The sequence below is a fragment of the Aedes aegypti genome, chromosome 3, assembly GCF_002204515.2.
Source record: "Aedes aegypti strain LVP_AGWG chromosome 3, AaegL5.0 Primary Assembly, whole genome shotgun sequence".
Classification (NCBI taxonomy): Eukaryota; Metazoa; Arthropoda; class Insecta; order Diptera; family Culicidae; genus Aedes; species Aedes aegypti.
The window spans coordinates 174,666,972-174,687,362 of NC_035109.1; the positions used below are offsets into that span (position 1 = coordinate 174,666,972).

At 38.0% G+C, this 20,391-nt stretch overlaps 1 protein-coding gene and 1 long non-coding RNA gene across 4 annotated transcripts in view; both read left to right on the plus strand.

Annotated features, from left to right (window-relative positions):
- Positions 1 to 20,391, plus strand: part of LOC5567150 (serine proteinase stubble) — a 544,997-nt gene that overhangs the window by 439,594 nt on the left and 85,012 nt on the right. For all 3 annotated transcript variants that reach the window (XM_021853116.1, XM_021853117.1, XM_001651529.2), the window contains one exon: positions 19,905 to 20,094. In XM_021853116.1, coding sequence (XP_021708808.1) covers positions 19,905 to 20,094 — 190 coding nt within the window. The remainder of the gene's footprint in view (positions 1 to 19,904; positions 20,095 to 20,391) is intronic.
- LOC110679120 lies at positions 13,322 to 14,006 on the plus strand. Its single transcript, XR_002502222.1, has 2 exons — positions 13,322 to 13,702; positions 13,769 to 14,006. It is a non-coding gene; the product is annotated as an uncharacterized LOC110679120 (long non-coding RNA).

Genomic DNA, 20,391 nt, shown 5'->3' on the forward strand with positions numbered 1-20,391 from the left:
GAATAGTCCCAGGAGTTCCTTCAAGAATACTTTTAGGAGTCCCTCCAGTTACTCATCCAGGTGATCCTTTATTTCTCCAGGAGTTCCTTCAGGAATTTCTCCAGAAGTTGCTTAAGGTATTCGTCCAGGAGTTCCTTAAGAATTCCTCCAGGAGTTCCTTAAGAACTTCCTCCAGGAGTTCCTTCAGCGATTCCTCGAAGATTTCCTCCAGGAATTCCTCCAGGAGTTCTTTCAGGAATTCCCCCAGGATTTCCTTCAGGAGTTGCTCCAAGAGTTCCTTAAGGAATAACAGGTGTTCCTTCAGGGATTCCTCCTAGAATTCCTTCAGGAATACTTTTAAGAGTTCCTCCAGTTACTCATCCAGGCGATCCTTTAGGAGTTGCTCCAGAAGTTCCTTCAGGAATTTCTCCAGGAGTTGTTTAAGATATTCGCCAAGGAGTTCCTTAAGAAAGTCCTCCAAGAGTTCCTTGACGGATTCTTCCAGGAGTTCCTTCAAGAATTTCTCCAGTACTTGTTTAAGGTATTCGTCCAGGAGTTCCTTCAAGCATTCTTCCAGGAGTATCTTCAGGATTTTTTCCAGGAGTTCCATCAGAAATTCCTGCAGGAATTCTTTCAAGGATTCCTCCATAAGTTCCTTCAGGAATGTCTCAGGGAGTTCTTCCAGCTACTATCCAGGAGATCCTTCATGAATTTCTCCAGGAGCTCCTTCAGGAATTTCTTTAGTAATGTCTCCAGAAAATCCTTCAGAAATTCTCCCAGGAGTTCCTTCAGGAATTCCTCCCAGAGTTCCTTCAGGGATTCCTCCAGGAGTTCCTCCAGGATATCCTCCAGGAGTTTTTGCAGGAATACCTACAGGAGACCTTTCAAGGATTCTTCCAGGAGTATCTTCAGAATTTCTCCAGGAGTTCCGTCAGTAACTCCTCTAGGAGTCCCTTCAGGGATTTCTCCAGCATTTCCTTCAGGAGTTGCTCCAAGAGTTCCTTAAGGAATAACAGGTGTTCCTTCAGGGATTCCTCCTAGAATTCCTTCAGGAATACTTTTAAGAGTTCCTCCAGTTACTCATCCAGGCGATCCTTTAGGAGTTGCTCCAGAAGTTCCTTCAGGAATTTCTCCAGGAGTTGTTTAAGATATTCGCCAAGGAGTTCCTTAAGAAAGTCCTCCAAGAGTTCCTTGACGGATTCTTCCAGGAGTTCCTTCAAGAATTTCTCCAGTACTTGTTTAAGGTATTCGTCCAGGAGTTCCTTCAAGCATTCTTCCAGGAGTATCTTCAGGATTTTTTCCAGGAGTTCCATCAGAAATTCCTGCAGGAATTCTTTCAAGGATTCCTCCATAAGTTCCTTCAGGAATGTCTCAGGGAGTTCTTCCAGCTACTATCCAGGAGATCCTTCATGAATTTCTCCAGGAGCTCCTTCAGGAATTTCTTTAGTAATGTCTCCAGAAAATCCTTCAGAAATTCTCCCAGGAGTTCCTTCAGGAATTCCTCCCAGAGTTCCTTCAGGGATTCCTCCAGGAGTTCCTCCAGGATATCCTCCAGGAGTTTTTGCAGGAATACCTACAGGAGACCTTTCAAGGATTCTTCCAGGAGTATCTTCAGAATTTCTCCAGGAGTTCCGTCAGTAACTCCTCTAGGAGTCCCTTCAGGGATTTCTCCAGCATTTCCTTCAGGAATTATTCCAAGAGTTGCTTAAGGTATTCGTCTACGACTTTCTTCAGGAATTCCGTCAAGAATACCTCTAGAAGCACATCCAGGTACTCATCCAGAAGATCCCTAGAAAATTGCTCCATGAGTTCCTCCGGGAATTCCTCCAGGAAATTCTTCTAGAAAGTTAAGGGGTTCCTCCAGTTACTCATCCAGGAGATCCTGCAGGAATTGCTCCAGGAGTTTCTTCTGGAATTCATCCAGGAATTCCTTCGAGAATTCCTCCAAGAGTGTCTTCAAGAATTCCTCTAGGAGTTCCTTCCGGAATTCCTCCTGGAGTTATTTCAGGAATTCCTTTAGGAGTTCCTTCAAATATTTCTCTAGGAGTTTATTTCAGGACTTCCTTCAGTGATACCACTAGGAGTACTTTCAGGAATCCATCTTAGCATTCTTTCAGAAGTTTTTTCAGAGACTCTTACAAGAGCTCTTTCAGGGATTTCATCAGAATTTCCTTCAGGAAGAAAAGGAAAATTCGGGGGAATCCCTGGAGTTATTATTGGAGGAATTCCTTTAGGAATAAGTGGGAACATACATCACTGAAAAACCGTAGAGGAATACGAGGAGAATATCATGAACGAATCCATGGAAGAATTCTTTTAAAAATCCTGAAACAAATTCTGGAAAAATCCCTGGAGTAATCACTAGAAGAATTTCTTTGGAATCCGAGGATCAAAGCTTTGAGGAATCCTTTGAGCAATCCTGGAATATCTTGTTGGGCTTCCCAAAGGAAATCCTGGTGAAAACCCTGAAAGAGTCTTTGGAAAAATCTCCTAAAAAAAACTTCTGAGAGAATACTATGAGGAATTCCTAAAAGAACTCCTGAAGGTATCACTGAAGGAACTCCAGGAGGAAATTTCTGGAGAATGTGCCGTAAGATTTCTACTAGGTGTTCCTTTGGAAACCTCTTAACGAATTGTTCTGGAATGTTGGAGAAATCCCTGAACATACTCCCGTAGTGAGCCTTTAAGTCTTGGAGGAATCCTTTCCGCGACTCAAAAGGGATTCATACAGGCATTCCGCATGTGATTTCTCAGGGAACTCCTCCAACAGTTCTCCAACGTATCATGATGGAATTCTTTGAAGAAATCCTAAAGAAAACTCTAGCTTTCCCGGAGCAAAATCTGAAGGAATGCCCGGAGAAATTTTAGGATGAATTCCTGGAGGAATAATTGGAGGAATTTCTGAAAGAATGTGGGAAAAAATGCCTAAACGATTTACTGAAAAACCCCAAAAGGAATCCTTAGAAGAATGTGCAAAGAAATCCCTGAAAGGGATTCGGATAATAACTCCTGGAAATATTTCCAGAAAAATCCCTGGAGTATTCACTGGAACAATTTATGTATGAATCCATGGGTGATTGCTTGGAGGGGTCCCTTGACCATGGAATATCCTGGAGGATGAAATCCCTGAAGAATGTGCTGTAGGAGTTTCCGGAGGAAATCATGGAGGATAAAATCTCTGGAGAATATGCTGGAGAAATCTATTTTTTTACTGAAAAATCCCCGGACTAGTTCCTGGAGAACTGTCAGGAGGTATTCCTGTAAGAAATCATGGAAAATTTTTTTAGGTGTTCACTAGTAAAATCTTTGGAGGAAATGCCACCAAGCAGGAGGAAACCTCTGAAGGACAATTTGGATGAATCTTTGGAGTAACCCCTGAAATTCCATTAGGAATTCTGGAAGGAATCCTTGAAGAAATTAATGGGCGAATCTCTAAAGGAATCACCAGAGAAATTCCTGGCGGTATCACCAACGCATTTCTAATAGGGATCCCTGGAGAATTTCCAGAAGAATATTCTGGAGAATTTCCCAGAAGATATCAATAGCAAACCCCTGAAGGGAGTCCTGATAGAATTCCTGGTGGAAGTGCCGAAGGAATTCATGGAGGAAATCCTTGGAGTGATCCCTGATGGAACTCACTCCTAGAGGAATCTTTGACGAGACTTCTGGAAGAAGTCCTGAAGGGACTGCCGAAAGAATCCCTGATGGGCTTCCAAGATGAATCTAAAAAGGGATTCCTTGGAGGTATTTCATGGAAAACCTCTAAGAAATCGCTTGAGTAATTCTTTGAGCAATGCCTGGAGGTATCCCCGAAACAATTCCAGGAGAAATTTTTGGATTGAATTTGAGAAGGAATGCCCAGATGCTATTCTGGATGAATTCTTGCAGGAATTGCTTGAACTCCCGGAGGAATTCTTATTGAAATTTTTAAAGAAATTCTCATAGGAATCCCTGAAAAAATTTCCGTAGAAATCTTTGTAGAAATTCCATGAAAAATTCCTGGAGGAATCCACAAAAACAATAAGAAAGATCCCTGCAGAAATTCCTTGATAAACTTCTAAGAGGAACATTCAGAAAATTGTTCATAAGAAGTTCTCAAAGGAAATTTAGTAGGAATCAGTTAAGGAATCTTTAAAATGGGTCTCATTATAAATTTCCGAAATAATTTTTCAAGAAATTTTATAAGAGTTTATAGAAAACTCTTGAATTAAAAAAAAAATCTTGTTCAAACTATTTCTCCCAAAATAATCAGAGATTTTGAAAAGAAATTGTTCTAAGTACACTTCTACAATTATTCATAGTTTTTTACATGATATTGTTCAAGGTTTTCACCAAGTATTCTATTTTAATTTCTCCAGAGTCACTACAAGAAACTACTTCGTGAATTTATTTAAGAGTTTGTCGATTATTTTCACCAGATATTTTTCGAGGCATGCATCTTACATAAAAAGCCTTATTTTTGACAGTTCAATCAACTAAAAATTACGCTTTTAAAAATTTATAATTTGTTTCAGGTATTCCTCTACAATACAGTCCCAAAACTGTTGATAAAATCTTGATTTTATTTATTAACACAATAGAGCGTGTTCTTGCTCTTGGGTCTAAATTTGAACCTAGACACTTTTGATCATGTTTAAGCTTCGCGTAATCTAAGCCATTTTCTCAACGGAGTTAATTGATAACCCTAGAATGCCATTAGACTCCAAACTTGTAGGATTATGATTATATGAATCTGCTTGAGTGTTAAACTTATTCACAAACCTTCAAAAAAATTCTGGTAACGCCTGTAGATACGAAGGCCTTCTCTCGAAGTTGTTTTAGATAGCCGCAAACAATCTTTGATTTCGAGATATAAGCCTGTTTTAGTGTTAACATTATTTATTAACTTTAGATCGGTGACTTATTACGCTTATAGAGATAAAAGCCCTTGCTCGAAGGATTTAAATGTTAAGCCGAAAACGATAAAATTGGTTCAATATAATTGCGTGAGCTCCATGAGTGTAAACCTTGTTGATTTGTCTTCAAGAGATTATTGGTAACCTTTGTTGATCTGAAGTTCTGTACTCAACGGAGTTCTTGAAAACTCATTGGGACACGTTGGACTCCAAATTTCACAGAATGTTTGTTTGAGTCCTCTTAGGGCGGAACTTTTTTCATAAACATGCGAAAGATGAGTCAGTTTATAGATACAAAGGCCTTTACTCAAAGATGCCCTGTGCAACTTCGATTCCTCTAGTCAATCACGGAGTATTAACTACGAATTGTACGATGCTCATGCTCTTGCACAAAGGTCTTCACTCAAAGATGTTTTTCGATAAGCACAAAGAACCGTTGATTTTGAAACCTAGTATGACATATTTTGTTGAGCCTGTTTGGCTATAATCCTTATTCATTAATGTCTGAAAGGTAACTATTGACCTACGTGTGAATTTGAAGGTTTATGGACAAAAGGTCGAAAGGACAAACGGGCGAACGGACAAAAGGTCGAAAATAATTTGCTTGGTGGGAAATTTTTCCTTCTCGGAAATTTTTTTTTTCGACCTTTTGTCCCCCCTTTTTTGTTCTTCGACCTTTTGTTATTTCAACCTTTTGTCCTTCGACCTTTAGTCATAGATTCGAATTTGAAGCTCTATATAATAGAAATATTAGTAGTAGAGCGCTAATGGCGTTGTTGTCACAAACTGATTTTAATTATTATTACCTCAAATTAGGGGTTTTCATTGTTTGTTCAATACCATGTCGTTGTTTTGGTTTTTAGAAGTAATCTGATACTTTGAGGCCCGGTACTCAAGCTGTCAGTTCGTGGCAAACTAGATGTTGATAACACGAACAGCAGCGACATTATTTATTTATTTCGTCAATCAGTTGTAGACTATATGTTTGCGTAATACTATGTTGTATTATATCTCAGGGAATTAAAATATTGCCTAAGCTTCGTTCGCGACATGGTCAAATCAATTTCTGTGTAATGCTGGTTATAAAGAGACATCATTTGATTTATTGGGCCGAATTTGGCATAATTAGTTCGATGATTGTTTGATGTGAACAAATTCCGATTCCTCAACTGTCTGGCGGGCGTGTAGAAATTCAAACTAGATAAGAGATTGGTGGAATCAATACGATGCGATACTATATCATTGACAAATGAAATCATGGCTAATTCGCGACGCTCCCTTAAAGTCTGGATGTCAATAAGCATGCATCGAGCCTCGTATGATGGCAGTGGAAACGTTGTCCAGCCTAATTTGCGTAAGGCATATAAAAGAAATTGCTTCTGTACTGATTCGATTCTATCCTCATGTGTTTTCATATGTGGGGACCACACAATACTACAATATTCTAAAACTGATCTTACATAAGCAATGTACAAGGTTTTAATCGTATATGGGTCCCGAAAATTGGAGCTAAAACGCTTAATAAAGCTTAGCATATTGGTTGCTTTATGGACAATAGTATTATAATGGTCAGTAAATGTAAGTTTAGAATCTAATATAACACCTAAATCTCTAATCTTATCGCACCTTTGAACATCTTGATTTTCTAAAGAGACAGTAATCTGTGGTGTATTACGTTTTCTGCTATATGTGATTAGATTACATTTTTTGACGTTTAATTTAAGTAAACTTTTACTACACCATTTATCAAATATACTTATTTCATTCAGATAAATGTCGCTCTCTTTTTTGCTATTGATTTCCATAAAAAGTTTCATATCGTCAGCATAAATAAGAATTTTAACATGTTTTATCACATATGAAATATCATTAACAAACAATATGAATAACAATGGGCCTAAATGTGAACCTTGGGGAACTCCTGATGTAACATGAACAGTTTTAGATAGTTTTCCCTCAAATCTTACTATTTGTTGGCGATCTGTTAAATACGATTCAATCCAGTTGAGGAGTCTCATTGCAATTCCCATTTTATTTAGCTTGAAAATCAACATAGGAATATCTAATCTGTCAAATGCTTTACTAAAGTCGGTGTAAAGTGATTCGACGTGGTTACCTCTATCCATTGCATTTAAAGTGTAATTTACAAATTCCAAAAGGTTTGTTGTAGTAGAACGACCTTTAAAGAAACCATGTTGAACATTAGTTATTCTATGTTTTATTTGGCTAAATACTTTTTTATTAATGATTGATTCAAATAGTTTTGGAATGGATGAAATAATAACAATTCCACGATAATTTCGCATATCAGATTTTTTACCAGACTTGTAAATGGGTATAAGAAATGACCTTTTCCATTCTTTTGGAAATCTGCCCTTTTCAAGTGACATGTTGAACAGCCAGAATAGTGGTGCTGTAAATTCATTGGCTAAGTTTTTCAGTAAAGCAGGTGGGATTCCGTCAGGCCCTGATCCTTTGGAGGAATCTAAATTCTTCAGTCCTGTTAAAATGTCTTGTACCTGTATTTGACTAACGCCTACATCGGTTGTAAAATCAGGAAAACTAGAAAAGTGCTCAAAATCACGGTCATTATCCGAGAAGTTTGTATAAGTCTCTTGGAAAAAATCAGCAAAGAGATTGCAAATGTCATCTTTATTATCTGCTACTTTATCATCCAATGTCATTTTAGATGGAAAGTTGTTAGACTTCATCTTAGTTTTAACATAATTGAAGAAATTCCTAGGGCAAGATTTTAAATCATTTTCAATTTTTGTGTTGTACTCTTCAAGTGCAGTGGATATGGCTTGATTAAGTTGGTTGACAATATACAAATAATTTTCTAAACTTTCTTGAGTTTTTTGTTGTCTGTAAATTTTATGAGCCTTTTGCTTACGATTTTTCAAATTTTTTATTTGCTTATTGATCCAAACAGGATTTTTTGACCCATTCCTACGACGTCTCCGCAAGAGTGGAACTTCCATCTGAATAATTTCCGACAAAATTGAATAAAAACCCGTCACTGCATACTCCAAATCTTCCTGATTTTTCAAAACGGATTGCCAATCTATTCTATTCAATTTCTGTTTGATGCCGTTATAATTGGCGTTTTTATAATCAAAGAAATTCTCAAAGTCATAGTAGTCGGAATTATGATAATTATGAACAAAGATTGAGTACTCGATAGCTGTATGAAACGCTTCATTTTTCCATAGTGGAGAAAGAGATTCGTTCACACAGAAATCTTCCATTATGTTTGAGAATAAGAAGTCCAAATAACAGTTTTGTCGGTTTTTCACATGATTGATTTGATTTAAACCTAAAAATGCAGCTCTTTCAAAAATAAGTTGTAATGATTCGTTTTCACCAACAACCGGCAGCAGAACATTTTCGTTTTCGGAATCACGACTAAAATCAGCATTACGCTGATTAAAGTCGCCATAGATATGCACTTTGAATTCTGGAGCAAAATTGCGACAAAATTTCTTCAGCGGTTTGAAAGAAAATTTCATATGATAATTTGCAAGCATGGTCGGGCGGAAAATACACAGAAGCAAATATATGTGTTTCACCGGCGATATGTGCTTTTACCCATACGTGTTCAAACTCTTTATATTTTGATGAAACAATTAATTCTGAATTGAATTTCGAAGATATTGCAATGAGAACTCCCCCACCAGACATTCTTTGGGTAAGAACCAGATCGCGATCATCTCTAAATACATTAAAATCGTTACCAAAAACTTCTTCACTCTTAATTTTTTCGTTCCAACTAGTTTCAGTACCCAAAACAACCGAGAAGGATGAAGTTACTATTCTTTTATAAATTTCGTTCATTTTCGATGCACTCCTCATGCGATTGAAATTTTGGCAATATACCAAAATTTCGGTAGCTTCTGAAGAAGTTTTTGCACAGCATTACTTGAAATTCCAGATCCTTCATTAGACACATTGTCATTATTTAAAATATTACCTAGAACAATTTGTTGAATATCACCCACTATTGGATCGTCATGGTCTACGTCTGGAGACTGCGTCAGGTTGAGCGTAAACGGCTGAGAAGTCATCAGGTCCTGGTGAGCATCGGTTTCCGCACAATTATTGTCGTCATAATTTGCTTCCTCTGGAAAGAGCGTCAGTTCTGGCGAAAACACGTGTGTCTACACGGGCACTCTACGTAGGATGATGGAGTTGAAAAAGTTCCTTGTGGCATGTTCCGTGAAGTTGTGGGGGCGCTTGGTTGGTAGGGATTCATGGTTTCCCTTTTTTCAAATTGTATCATTGGTTGGTAGTTTAGCGGTGGACGTGAAAACTGATTTTTTGCTGCTGCAAGTAGCTCACGATCGGGTGGAAGGTGGAAAGAGTTTGCATTATTAGCAGTGGCATTCCTGCGATTGCCGAAAACAGTACGGAGGGAGTTCATAGAATTTAAGCGGAGAGGGGTATTGACAGAACTGTTGTTGTAAACGTTGTTTACATTACCACCCAAACTGTTGGTTGTAGCATTGCGTGTCACGTTCCGCTTACGTCGCCTTCTGGCCTTGTCGGCCTGCTTTTGCTGATTCAATCGGTGGAGTTGGCGTTTGTCGTATTCCGCCCAATTCGCTTTCCATATTTTCCTCGTGCCTAAGAGTCGCCAGCCAGAGTTGTCTTCTTTGTTTTTATTTGATTCAGAATTTAAACTGGGCGGTGAGCCTGCGGTACCGGAACTCGAATAAGAGTTTACATCAGCAGTTTCAGCCAACTCGTCACTGATATTGGCTTGGCGGTGACTCATCTTCCGCAAATCGGTCTTTGCCAATGCTAGCATTGTGTTCGTTGCAATGAGCAGCCATCTCAATGGTTAGGCTACTCAAAGACTGAACCTCGGTACAGATCTTTTTTAATTCATCAGTCAGATCTACCGTCAAAACCTCTACAAAATCTTCAATATGTTGTTTTGAAGATTTCATTGAAATATCTAATAGACCAGTCAAATGGTTTTTTAGTGCAATCAAATCGTTGCTGGGCATATCATTCCTATATTCTGAATGCTTTTCGGCCACACGCGATAATACCGATACAGCATTTGACACGCTCGCCGATGTGCTATTATAAATGCACAACACCGATTCCTTCAGTTGATGCTCGATCTGGTCAAATAAATCCCCCATTGCACTGAGTTTTTTAAGATCGGCGGCTACTCGAAGATTGGCGTCAGTTTGTGCTCTAATTGAATCGATTAGCTGCTGCTGTTGATGGAGCACTTTGCGGGTGTCAATTCCAGTTTTCAAATTATGCTGGCAATCGCCGCATAGAGGTACCATATATGAAAAAACAAAATTCTCCTGATGGCGTTGCACACCAATGCATGCCGCGTGGTAACTTTTAAAGCAGAACTCGCACTTCCATAGGAAGCGATCGTCACTGATATTGCATGATTTAACACTGCACTGCATTTTTACCGGTCGCGCGCGATGTTTGTAAACAGCAAAGAAAAAAAAAATAAAATAACTACGCAGCGCTTAAAAAATGCGTCTACACCCGACGACTGACTGAACTGAACTGAACATTAGCATTCTTAGGTTAATGCTTCTACCACAGACAAACAGACGTAACACTGACGAAATTCCCATCGCCCAACAAATAAACAGTAGATTTAAAATTAGTGTGTTGTGCCACAATGCCACTGGCGGCGCTGGTGTTGTCATTTTGACACATCCAGTTTGACCTTCAATCGAGCATCTGTCGAATGTAAATAAAAACAAACAACATGGGTCGGAAGTGTGAAATGTATTTCTGCCGAAGTGTTCAAGGCAGGAATTTTTCCAAATCTTTTCACGGGTTTCCACAAAATGTTGACCGGTAAGAAAATTTTGAACATACAATCGATATCTACTTATAGCTCTTTGAAAATCATTGCTAAACAGATGCTTACAATGGATCCAAGCGTGTCGATCCCCGGAGCTGATGGCAAAGTTCAATACTGGTGGTGTGCAAGGGCTCCGGAACTTGAAAATATGTTCTGATCATTTTCCGCCTGATATGTTCAACGAACCCTCCCAACCAAGCAGCGGGTAAGATGATTTTAGTAAGTTTTATCATCGGTAGTGATATATGCTTCCTATATTTAAGATTGCATCCGGAAGCAGTACCGCTCGATGCAAATATTTCAAGCAATGCCTGGAACCAAGATGATTGCCTAGAAACTAATAAATACTTCGATGAGAGCGGCATTTTCGACACAGACACTTCTCTTGGATCATCTTGGAAAACTGTGAAATTAGAAATCTGTCCTCTGGATTCAACTAATGATGAACCTTCTATCACAAATTCCGAGATAAGTGACCCCGAAATAGTAGACAATACCGATGAGAATGCTGTAGTTATCTCGAAGCGGTCCAGATCAATTGATGACACTGATTGTTCCCAATTAGACTACAAAGCCCTGTATTTCATGGAACTCAACAAAAATGCAAATCTGAAAACTGATATTCGAGGTCTGAGGAAATCTTTGCGAGCATCGGAAAAGAAAAGCAAGTGGAGACTAAGATCAATGATTAGGCAAACGGAAGATAACAGACGTCTTAAAAAAGATCTGAAGCGCTTACAACGACAAAAGTCAGGAGATGATCGACTGCTACAACTTACGAAGTCCAACCCGGTCGTTGTAAACAGTTTGAAGAATTCTAACAAAACACCTAAAAGTCGTAGATATAACCCTGCTATGAGAAAATTTTCAGTTGAAACGTATCTTACAGGCCCCGCAGCGTATCGCTATATTCAAAATTCAAAAATACTTACATTGCCGAGCAAAATGACTGTTAGACGATGGACAAGCGATGTCCGAATCAAACCTGGCATTCATAACGAAATCCTCAAACGTTTGGGATGCAAAACACAAAACTTGAAAATCAAGGAAAAAGCTGTGGTTATCTGTATCGACGGCATGTCTTTGAAACAAGAATTAACGTATAATGTGAAAACCGACACGTTTATCGGATTCCCGGATGACGGTGTAAAACGGAAAATAGAAAAAAATAATCCACTAGTGCTAGCCTCCGAAGCGGTTGCAGTTATGATTTCAGGATTAACTGAAATTGAATCTGTATCTAATATGGCGCACCGCAGATTCAAGCAGTTAAATTTTTATTCTTAAAGTGAATTTGAATGATTATGTGACTATAATTTACTTTTCCAACTGTAGCCGATTGGATATTTGCTAGGACACCATACCCTTGGAAGTTCTGTGCAACAATCTTTGGTCGAAGAAACTGTACGTGCAACTCGGAAATGTGGATTACAGCCAATTTTGGTTGTCTTAGATCAAGGCACAACCAATGTTAAAATGATAAGAGAGACAGGGGCAACTGTTGAAAATCCGATTTGGAATGTCGATGGTGAAGAGTTAGCCGTAATGTATGATGGTCCACATTTGCTTAAGAATGCAAAAAATATGCTCACCAAGCATAACGCATGGTTTGACGAAAACATAGCCTCTTATGCCCATATTAAAGAACTGTTTCGTATCGACCAAAATTCAGAACCAAGATTGGTACCCAAACTAACGGACAAAATTGTAAATCTTGCACCGTTCATGAGCATGAATGTTGCCCAAGCAGCTCGAACACTTAGCAATTCAGTTGCAAGTGGGCTTCAATTTTATGTCGAAACAGGTGAATTGTCAGAAGAAGTGTTAGGCACAGCCAATTTCGCTAAGTTTCATGACAAACTGTTCGATACTTTTAACTCTAAAACAGTTACTAATTCTACAAAGGTAAACTTATTGTGCTGTGTAAAATTATTTAACATATAATATTTAAAAACGCTTTTAGTTCTATCGCGCTGCTCTAACTGATAACTCCTGCCATTGGGATTTCTTGAACGAAGCTGAAAAACTACTTCAAAACATGTTTTTTACAAGCAAAACATGTGTAGACCCAGAACAGGTAAATTTTCATTTTTATTCAATATTTCATTTTCAATACACAGGCAGGTTTCTTATAACACCTACCACCTACCATACTCAGTGAATTTCTCAGCTGCTCAGCTATGTAACTAGGTTCTATTGTATAGGGCTGATAGCGAATGAGTGCCTTCAAAATACAGTCAGGTCTCCTATTAGATACTGCCACTCGCTTTACGGTAACACCGCAATTTCTCAGCTCTCACATATCAAAAACCATCGAAATTTCAGGTGGGTGGCAGCCTATTGAAAGCGACATGTAGGGGCGAATCGCTTGGCCTCATAGTGGGAGAGGTGTGATGAGCAAAAAACCGCAACGGGAAATTCACAGGGGTAGTTAATAAATAAATTACGTAATTTTAATTGTTTGTAGCACTCAGCTCATCAACCTAACTAAACCTCACATTATTTTTTATTTTTTTTTAAATTATTTTAGGCGCTTGAAGAATCTAAGTCACTGACAGCGAAACAGAGGAAACCCAATTATTTAAACGGTTTTCTGCTGAATATCAATGCATTGCGTTGGCTTTGGGAGAAACTTTCGTCTGAATTTGGGTATACTCACTTCAAAACGAATTACGCATTGCAAGATTGTGTGGAGAACCTTTTCTCAGAGATCAGACGGCGGTGCGGCAGGAAAATAGACGTATAAAAATTAGACCGCTAATGTCGCTGCAAATGTTGTGACCAACATCTAGTTTGCATGTTTCAGAGGTGGTACTCAAAGTGTCAAATTTTTCTTCAATTCAATCATAGTAACGTGTTTTCGAAATCAAAACATAATCTCTGTCATAGTTCTTGCCATCGTACTTGAGTCGTGTTGACTTGAGAAAAAAAAGTTTTTCGTGTGCAAAGGAAAACATCTTCAATTGGTGTCGTTCCACAGGTAATTAATTATTATTATTGCAGAGAGCGCAATTTAAATACACAAACGAATATCTCTCTGTTACAGGATCGCATAGATTGAGGATGTCAATGAAAGACAATACGGATGGCGGATTAGCTTTTGCTCCTAGTTCTTTCAACCTGCTGCAGGAAAAAGTTTTTGTCTGCTACTGTTTGACCATATGTAAGGAAGAAACCGTGAAGATCAAATGTTTCTATGTTTGCACATTCCAAATTGATTTTTATTATTTATGGTTGGGCGAAGAGAAAAAGTTGTAGCAAATAAACGTTTTTTTTTATTCAAATGTAAACCATTTTATTACGTGTATGTGTTCCGAACAGTTACCGACTAGGTATTATGAATCTTATTCGTTCTGTCTTCTTATACTCGATAAAACTATGTAGCAGCAAATTACATAAGACCGCCAGCAAGTGGAAGCGTTCAGTCAGTAGAAGCATTAACCTAAGAATGCTAATGTCGCTACTGTTCGTGTTACCAACATCTAGTTTGCCACGCGCTGACAGCTTGAGTACCGGTCCTCAAAGTGTCAAATGAATTTTAAAATCATCCACTACAACATGACATCGAACAAACAATGAAAAGATACAGTTAAAGGTGATAATAAACTTATTCAGTTTTGTGAGAACAGCGCCATTAGCGTTCTACTACTAATAGTTCTATTGTTCAGTCGGTCACACGGAGGCTTCTAAATGTATAAAACTCTAGTCAATGGAACATTACGGAGATTGATTCAAAGTTTTTCACATTGTGTATTCCTCATTCCAGCGATTAGCTTTCTAAGTATTCCAGCGATTAGCTTCGGTTACACTTGCATTCCGTATTTTTCTCGTACCACTTCTCTTTTCACATCGAGATATGATGCAAAACAAAACAATTGTTTTGACACTTTGAGTACCGGTGGGTCGCGCCAAGAGAAAATCAAGGCTACTGTGGTTGATTCATTCCCATCACAACCATAGTATGGACGTAACAGCGCCTCTAGCGTTCTATATCTAATATTTCTATTGGCAGGAACGATGCTCCCACCGCATATCAATTTGGAGCTGCGTTCAAGTATGCGGCAATAGCAGCAAATGAAAAATTACCTGAGGGTAGCAACAGTAGAAGCATTAACCCACGGTGTACTAAATTAAGAAGGTGATATATTCCGAAAACTGACAGCTACTTGTCGACGTCATTCCTATCCACCTCGAACAAATTTTCAAAAAAAATTGATCTAGTGGTCCTGATGGTATATGGTACGATAGGAGTGACGTCACATGTTTACAACCAAACTAGATGTTTATATCAGTGAAGAGCCTGCCTTGTTAATTTTTTATGCCGTGCATTAACCTAAGAATGCTAATGTCGCTACTGTTCGTGTTACCAACATCTAGTTTGCCACGCGCTGACAGCTTGAGTACCGGTCCTCAAAGTGTCAAATGAATTTTAAAATCATCCACTACAACATGACATCGAACAAACAATGAAAAGATACAGTTAAAGGTGATAATAAACTTATTCAGTTTTGTGAGAACAGCGCCATTAGCGTTCTACTACTAATAGTTCTATTGTAGCAACTGCGAATCAGATGAAGCTCAGCTCTTGCTTGAAGATAATGATGCTGTATTCCAAAATGACACTAGCAAACAACTGCATTCCACTGCATTTGTGTATAAATCTAAGCCACTAGATTACCGAACAACACAGAATTATTCTTCGAAAGACTTGAACGGACTGGCTTACATAACAGGTGCATCAGCAATGAAACTTCCACATAAAAGGTGCCGAAAGAATCTCATTGTTCCACGAGCCACAGCTGAGGTCAATACACATTTGTTTCAGTTTTGCAAACTGAAAAATGCCGCAAATTATCCTAGCACCAAACTGTTTGAAGTTGGACTGCTGGCATTCACAGCTTACAAGCAAAGATTTGAACATTTCCTATACCAAAACCGACAGGGCGTCAAAAAAAGATTGAAGGAGTACGTTCCGTACGATGACTTCGATGCTTTCTGCTGTAAGGACTGCTTCGACCGTGTTGTGGATAAAATCTTCAATACGCTCATTAACTGCTTCCTACGGAAAGTAAAGCTGAGTTTGAAGCTGGCTGTGTCCCAAAAATCGCAGCAGAAAACATCCAATAAAACCACCGGCACTGGTGTGCGAGGCAAAAGGAACAGGAAAGCCGTCCGGATGAATCTTCCAGCCAGAAGAAGATAATGAATAGCACTGAATGATGTACCGGATCAGTGGCGCGGGAAGTGGGTAGGACAGGTAGGACATGTACTACGCACGAAAACACCTGGGTAGGACAGTCAAAGGATTGTCCTACCCACGATTTGACAGCAGAAAGGTTGAAAAATAAATTAAACAATTAATCATTTGTTCAATATACATCCAAACTCGATCAACGTCGTAAGACACGATAAGGTATTTGATGGAGTTTCTGCGTGATGAAACATTTGTCAAGCATCTTCAGTTTTTCCTGAAAACTTTTGCAATTAGGGTCACTTCTTTGCAAAGAAAAACAAACTACACAAATTGGCACAATTTTTGGTGTTTATCCATTTGTTATCTACAAAAAGATGAGGAAATAAGAACAACCTCTTTGGCTATAAAGGCAAGTAGTTTGGCCTATTTTTGTCAAATTTGTTTAATAAAGATATAAAAATAAAGGATATTCATTTTTTTTTCATTCATTTACAAAAGTTGATCCAATAAGTAATCCCAAACGCAGGACTGATGCTCAGTTACTTTTAAGAGATTTGGTCTCTATTGTAATGCTATTTTAATGCTCTAAACTATCTATTTCAACCAAAATGGTGCCTAAAGTCTCCTTTTCCTTATTCTGCTTGCAATGAATCCTGATGCGAAATTGTACAAGCTCAAAGTAACCATCGGAGACAATAACGTGTTCAAAAGGCTCTTCAAGAATTTCACCTCAGATTCCCTGAAGAAAAGCTCTAGGAATTATCATATTGATTCAGTATACTTTCAGGGTCTCCTACAGGGATCTCTCCAGAAATACTTCTAGCAATTTCTCAACCGATTCTCCCAAATTTTTTTCCAATGATTTTCCAAAGGATGCTTAGAAAAAATCCTTTAGATGTTGATCCAGGAAGTCCATGAGAACTCCAAAACTACTACCTCCAGTAATTTCCTCAAGTATTACTTTGATTACCAAAACTATCCTAGAATTTCTTAAGGATTTTTTTCATAATGGTTTAGTGCAGAGTGTTTAAAAACAATAGCTCAAAGGATTTTTTTTATTTTTAAGAAACCCTGCAAGAGTTTCTTCGCCTGTTCATGTGGATTTCTTCAAGAATTCATTCACGTTTTCTTTCAGAAATCAAAAATTCTTTAACGTTCTTCGAACAACCAGTTTTACCAAGCATTTATTGAATAGTTTGTCAACAAAATTCCAAGCAATCTTCAAAATTAATTTAGGGTTTTTTTTTAAATTTCCTTCGAATATTGCTTAAGAAATTTCTATAGAGCTGTTTTTCAAGAAATTTCTTAAGAAAATGCTAAGAAATACTACTCCGAGATTTGAGCGATTTTTAAACAGGGAGTTATTTCAGAGAACCTTGTTCATTAAGGGTGACTTAAACAAATTTTGTAAGAGGTTTATCTAGGATTTCTTTAAACATTCCTCACGTACCGTTTTGATTCATATTACGGACACTTAAGGCCTCAGTGAAGTATAACCCAGCTTGGACCATACAAAATAAATCATTCTGTATGATTTTTAAGCGTTATCGAGCGTCGGAAGCCCTTAACTTTCGGATGGTGGGTAAAGAATACGCGTCCGCAACTTGAATAATTTTAAATAAATCAAAACGTGTGGCCTTTTCATGATTCTTATTCCGGACGCTCCCTCACTTTTGCCTCATATTCCGGACGCTTTGATTCGAATTACGGACAGCTCATGATAATCATTAATGGAACAGTCAAATCATCAATTCAAATCGTTCAACCACTTAAGAGACGTCTGAGGTAGTTGGGCATTATAAATTTGCAATGATATTTATGGAAAAAACCTAATAAAATGAGCCTCGAAAATGAGAACTTTTGGACGGCAAAAATTGAAACATTTCGTGTGAAATGTTTCCCATACAAACGAGAGTGTCCGGAATTTGAAGCTGTCCGTAATATGAATCAAAACGGTATTTATTTTTCAGAAAATTTTCTAGTTATTTCCCAGGAGACATTCCTTGAAGAAATAAAACTTTCAAGATTTATGCTTAGTTTCCTGTTTCTTTCAAGAAAAGCAATGAAATCTCTTTACTGAATGGGTCAAGTAATTTCCAACAGGGAGGTCCATTTGATATGACATTTCTTCTAAACTGCTTGCTGCGATCAAAAAAATGAGATCTTCTTAAAAATTTCTGGAAGCAATTTTTTCATGCATCTAGATAATCGGTTACTTTCCTTTTCAACAGCAAACCAGCATATAAATACTTGAGAATCTCAAAGAATTCATTTTTTGAAGAAATCTTAGATGTAATCTCTGGAGCAATTGCCGAAAGTAAATTTGAAGAAATCTCAAGTTGAAATCTTGCATAAATCCTGAAAATCAAATTTTACAGGAAATGCTTTGGAATCTCTGGTGAAGTTATTGATTGAATTAATGAAAACGTTTGGCCGGGAATATTGGAGGATGTGCCAGAAAAATCGATGGATGAATCACTGGATAAAATCGTGGGTGTATGAACTTCTTGAAAAATTCCTCAAATATTATTACTGAAATAATCTTTGGAGATCTTCCATTTCTGTAGTTCTCCTTGGGAAAATTCATGTTGAATTCTTGAGGTATCCTGAAAAAAATTCTCTTCCTATGAAAATTCGTAGAGAAATTCCATGGAAAACAATAAAAAAAAATTAAAAAATTCGATGAAATTCCTAGAGAAAATCATTATAAAACAAATTCAGTAATACTTGTCGTTATGACAAGAGGGATCTTCCCCAAAAAAAATTCTTGGATCTTAGAAAAATGCCTACTCTGATTTTATGATCAACGTCTTAAATCTTAGCTCTTTCTAGGTTTTGTTTTCTTGGTTCCTTCAATTTCCTATTTTTAAGGCACTTAGTCGCTACCAGCTTTGTTAAGACGAAAAGCATTCTTAGTTTTGTGGTAACGACTCGCATGAAAATGAAAATGAGGGGGTTAGAAGCAATAAGGGGGGTCAGGGACAAATATCTTGTTTTAAGAAAATCTATTTAAGTTTTTTCCGCAATTTTTCATTCTATACAAGTAGTATGGGAATCAGAAAAAAAACAGTCTTCTAGGAATCATGATGTTTCTTTTTCTGCTGAGCGAAAAAACCTGAAAATATCGTTAGAACAAATCGTTCAGAATCAAAATGTCACTTACACGCTTTGCGTTTGAGCCTCTAAAATATATATACTTAAAATTCCCAGTCCAGGGCCAAACTTTTTCTTTGCTACACTGTGCACAAGATATTTGTCAATGTTTGTCCTACCCATGGTTTCGAACGTGGACGCGCCTCTGTACCGGATGATGTTTTATTCTCGTTTTAATTACATTTTAAAGCAAAACTTAAATAAATATTCACATATATTCGCTCGCTTATCATTTTTTACAACGATCAACTTCACTAGCTCGGTCAGCAAAAAGAAATCAAAACAAAACAAAGTACATCTGACAGTTTATGCGGCTAGTGTTGCTAAATTTTCGTTTGGGTTAAATTTTATTGTCAGTGTTGCCAATATCACTTTTCGTGCAACTTGATCAACAGATGTCGCTAGTTCATATATGGGTGATGAATTTTAATCATTTTTGTTCAAGCTGTTACGTCTGTTTGTCTGTGCTTCTACTCTCTATATGCAAAGAAATTGAACTGACGACAAAGTTGGTCATAGTTGATGGATCCTTCTTGAAAATGAATTACAATGATAAAGCTCCCGATGCGAACTGATTACTTTTATAAATCTGAATAGGTACCTTACTCCAAGGAGTTCAAAGGAGTTCGTGAGTTCAAAAAAACATACTTAGATCTTTACGAAGGATACAGTTACCTCTTAGCTGTTATTTTTCCTTAGCACAAGCTTCCATGTTCCGAGCAAATCTTTAAACTAAATTTGCATTGCCCCAAATACATACAAAAAAAACATGTACGTAATATTACAAATGATTATATCCCAATGTAAATTTTCTCCTTTCTCTTCCATCCCATAGAATGCGGTGTGCAAACGATGGGTCGACCGGAGACGCGGATAGTGGGCGGCAAAAATGCCCCCTTCGGACGGTGGCCCTGGCAAGTCTCGGTCCGGCGGACGTCCTTCTTCGGTTTCTCCAGTACGCATCGCTGCGGCGGGGCTGTGATCAACGAAAACTGGATTGCGACCGCCGGCCACTGTGTAGATGAGTAATTGAAGTCCTTTTATTCTATTTTATGCTTTCGCTTCGGACCGTTGCATAGTGGGCAAAAACGGGCCCAAAATCGTAACTTTTAGATGCCGCTGGTTTAGAACCTTACAATCTACCTATTTGCGTCTACCGTCTTGCGCAGACTTCGAAGTGTGACCGACTGAAACCAATAGATTTTTTATAGATTTTACATGGCAATTGGTAAATTGTAATGTTCAAAATCTGTGGCTTCTTAATTATGCGGTGTTTAGTCAATTTTCGTCCACTGTGGCATTGGAACGAAGCTGTGGCTGTG